At 54.2% G+C, this 3733-nt stretch overlaps 1 protein-coding gene across 1 annotated transcript; it reads left to right on the top strand.

Moving 5' to 3' along the window:
* Nucleotides 1-214: 214 nt before the first annotated feature.
* LOC125520639 (serine/threonine-protein kinase UCNL-like) lies at nt 215-1890 on the top strand. The gene has a single exon (XM_048685603.2). It carries the CDS (start codon nt 331-333, stop codon nt 1621-1623), a length of 1293 nt encoding a protein of 430 aa, XP_048541560.1. The 5' UTR covers nt 215-330; the 3' UTR covers nt 1624-1890.
* The last annotated feature ends 1843 nt before the right edge of the window (nt 1891-3733 follow it).

Below are 3733 nucleotides of genomic sequence, written 5' to 3'. Positions count from 1 at the left end.
GGATAATGTGTGCACGCGTGCGTTATAGGAGTGAGCGTATGTACGTATGTATGAGCATCTGCCTCCTTACCGTCTTAAGAAATAAAACAATTAATAACACTTTTTAAAGAAATAAATACTAGAAGAGAGCGACGATTTAAGCAGGGCAGTGAGACCCTTTTCCCTCCCATCTCTCTCTTGCCGCTACGCAGCGCTCCTCTTATATCTCGCCTCCGAACCCTCCTCGCCTCTCTCACCATTCCACGCGCGTCCCCCTATTCTTGGAGCGCCCAAACTCCTCCCTCACTCCCCGGCGTACAAACACGCGCGCGCCCCCGCCCGTGCCGGCTCATGCCCATGGAGGTCGACCTCGACCGTGCACGCGCTCTGCGCGTTCTCGGCCGAGGCGCCATGGGCACCGTCTTCCTTGTCGAGGCCGACCTGGCGCGGCCCGGCTGCGGCCGCTACGCCCTCAAGGTCTTCGACAAGCGCTCCGCCGGGCCGACCAAGCCCGACGCCGACCGCCGCGCGCGGTGGGAGGTGACCCTGCTCTCACGCCTTGCGCACCCGCACCTCCCGTCACTCCTCGGCACCGCTGAGACGCCCGACCTCCTCGCCTGGGCCGTCCCCTACTGCCCCGGCGGTGACCTGAACGAGCTCCGCTACTCCCTAGCTGACCGTGTCTTCTCCCCGGCCGCCATACGCTTCTACATCGCCGAGACCGTGTCCGCGCTCGCCGACCTCCACGCCTCCGGCATCGTGTACCGCGACCTCAAGCCCGAGAACGTGCTCCTCCAAGCCGACGGCCATGTTACCCTCACCGATTTCGACCTCTCGCGCCTCCTCCCGGCCTCTACCTCTTCCCCGTCAACGTCACCTCCTCCTCAGGTGAAGCCCGTCTTCCGTCACGGCCACCGCCGGGCGCGCGCCTCCGCTGCTGGCCACCACGCCAAGCGCGAGCCCGTGTCCGCGGCCGCGTCGACGCCGAAGCTGCAGCAGTTTCAGAATCTGGTTCGTTTCTTGACGCGAAGCAACGGCAGCGCTCCCGAGCTGGCCAAGAAGACCAAGTCGGCGCGCGTGTCCCCGGTGAGCCGGAAGGCCGCATGCTCCGGCGCGGCGTGGGGCAGGTCGTACTCGTTCGTCGGCACGGAGGAGTACGTGGCGCCGGAGGTGGTGAGCGGCGACGGCCACGGGTTCGCCGTGGACTGGTGGGCGGTGGGCGTGCTCGTCTACGAGATGGCGTTCGGCCGCACGCCGTTCAAGGGCAAGAACCGCAAGGAGACGTTCCGGAACGTGCTGCACAGGGAGGTCGAGTTCCCGGGCGACACCCAGCGCCGGATGCCGGAGCTGACCGACCTCATCTCGCGGCTGCTGCAGCGGGATCCCGCGAGGCGGCTCGGGTACGCCGGCGGCGCCGACGAGATCCGGGCGCACCCGTTCTTCGCCGGGATGGCGTGGGACCTGCTCGCGGAGGTGACCCGCCCGCCCTACATCCCGCCGCCCGCGGAGGACAGCGCGGCCGACGGCCAGGGCTTCGACGTGAGGGATTACTTCAAGAAGCTCCACCAACCGCCGCCGCCGCCGCCTCCGGAGTCGGGCTCGTCGTCGTCGTCTTCGTCGTCGGACTTCTCGTCGGTGTTCTGACTTGTATAGCTTACGTGGCCGGCCATGTGGTAGTCCATTCGCTCCTCGGTAGATTGCTGTTTCGTAACGAGCGAACGGGGGTGCACTGTGCAGTGCAGGCAGTGCAGACGTCGAGAACACGGGCGTGATCGGTGTAAATAAATTCGGTGTAGCGCTGGTCCAGATGCGGAAGCAGTTTTGAGAGGTGCACGGTTCAGTTGGGGGTCCAAGGCCTTTCTTGCTGTATTTCACTGCCATGATGAATTCACGAGGGGGTTCTGATTTAAACTGTGACTTGCCACTACTCCATCTTGTGTGATCACTGAATAAACTGCGAGTAGAATTTCTCTGGTGGTCGTTCACTGGAACCATAGACTTTGATGATGTATAGTCCGATTCCTAGAGGAAATTAAATCCAGTAATAGCAACAGTTCGATTCTCGTGGCATTTCTCACGAGTGTCGTTGGTTAGAGCTTAGTATTTGTGATGATATACATTTGGTTCGATCGTACATGATTTTCTTTCTTTTAGTTAGCTCGAGCTGTTTCGAGCTGTTGGTTACTGAACCCCATGTGATCCATCACGGTTCCTGCAGGATTTTCAGTTGGCGTGCGATTTTCAAATTTGGACCTTCGATTTATCTATCCCCTCTGCATAATTCCAGGCTTTGTACGTGCACGCATGGACAGTATCATTCAATGATTCCTTCTCGTGTAATCAAGGAAATCGCAAGGACAAATTGTTTTATCTTTCTTGGTCAAGTACAATCATACACATTGTGGTTTAAGTCGACAGGAATGCTTCAATTGTTTTTCGGAAATACTAATGTCCAATGGTGTGGGGGTTTGTATCTCGCCCACACGTATGGATCAACGTCGGTTTAAGTCTGCATGAATCTTGATATGTTTTCTTAGATTTTTTATGTCACGTAGGATTGGGCTGATGTGTGGGCATTTATTCGATCATCCACATGTCCGTTTTCACACATGGAGGTGCTGGTGTGTGGGCGTTTAACAGTTCGCCCACACGTCAGTTTGCAACGCACGCAGAGGGGCTGGTATGTTGGCGTTTATCAGTTCGCCCACACGCCCGTCTCCTCTCTCACACCCAAGCTATCAGTTGACATGTGTTTTGCAGGGTACATGGCAACTGCCCTATTATGCTTGTAAGCAGATGACAACTCTCTCTTTACCCGAACATATTATTTTGCCATGTCTTTTGTAGTGCTACATGGCAACTGCCTAGTGTTAGTAGGTGGCAACTCCTAAAGTTTTCAAATCATGACAACTGTAGTAGACCAGACCACAAATGACAACAGCTGCAGTTATCCAAAAATGGCATCTGACACTTGACCTGAGATGACAACTGCAGTTGAGCAACCATGGCAACTGTAGTTCAGCAACATGGCAACTGCAGTTAAACGAATATGAAAGAGGGACCGAACCATGGCAACTGCGGGGACGCGTGGTGACTGTCACAGAAGCGTGCGTGACCATGAGGTAGGAAGCCTGACGTACGAGCGTGTGGGCTTTATCTATTTTGCCCAAGGCGTGTGGGAGGGACCACAAGGCAAAAAAAGAGGCATGTGAACATTACTTGTTTTTCCCACATGGAAGCATGCGAGGTGGTTCTCTTAGACACCATACAAAACATGTGGCCAGACCCCTTAACGCCCACACATACCAGACCCCTTAACGCCCACATGTGTGGGCGTTATCAGCGTCCTTGTTTTTTGTTTTTATGATGAAAAGGCTTTCATTGCTAGATTTATTAACTTAGATGACACTTACATCGTTTGCTAAAAGTTCAGCGATAAAGTCAGGGGGTGAGTTCTAACCACACACATGGTGGGTCAGCGTACCCCTGTTGAGCTAAAAAGTGAGCTACTATGTTTGATCATCTATTACAATGTTTAATAAGAACCTTCTCAAAATCATTTAATTTTTTTTGTAAAGGGGGATCCTCGGCCTCTGCATCAGAACGATGCATACGGGCATACTTATTAGTAAGCAAATAGGTTCAACATAAGTCTCATGTCTCAAACAAAAGAACGATAAATGCTCACACAGAGCAGGAAAAGTAAAAGTAAAGCGACAACCGACTAACATAAGAAAGATAGGGAAACTAATTG

This window comes from Triticum urartu, chromosome 7A (genome assembly GCF_056163025.1).
Source record: "Triticum urartu cultivar PI428250 chromosome 7A, HENAU_Tu73, whole genome shotgun sequence".
Classification (NCBI taxonomy): Eukaryota; Viridiplantae; Streptophyta; class Magnoliopsida; order Poales; family Poaceae; genus Triticum; species Triticum urartu.
The sequence above is the reverse complement of the archived record's forward strand: the minus strand, read 5'-3'. Positions and strand labels throughout refer to the sequence as shown.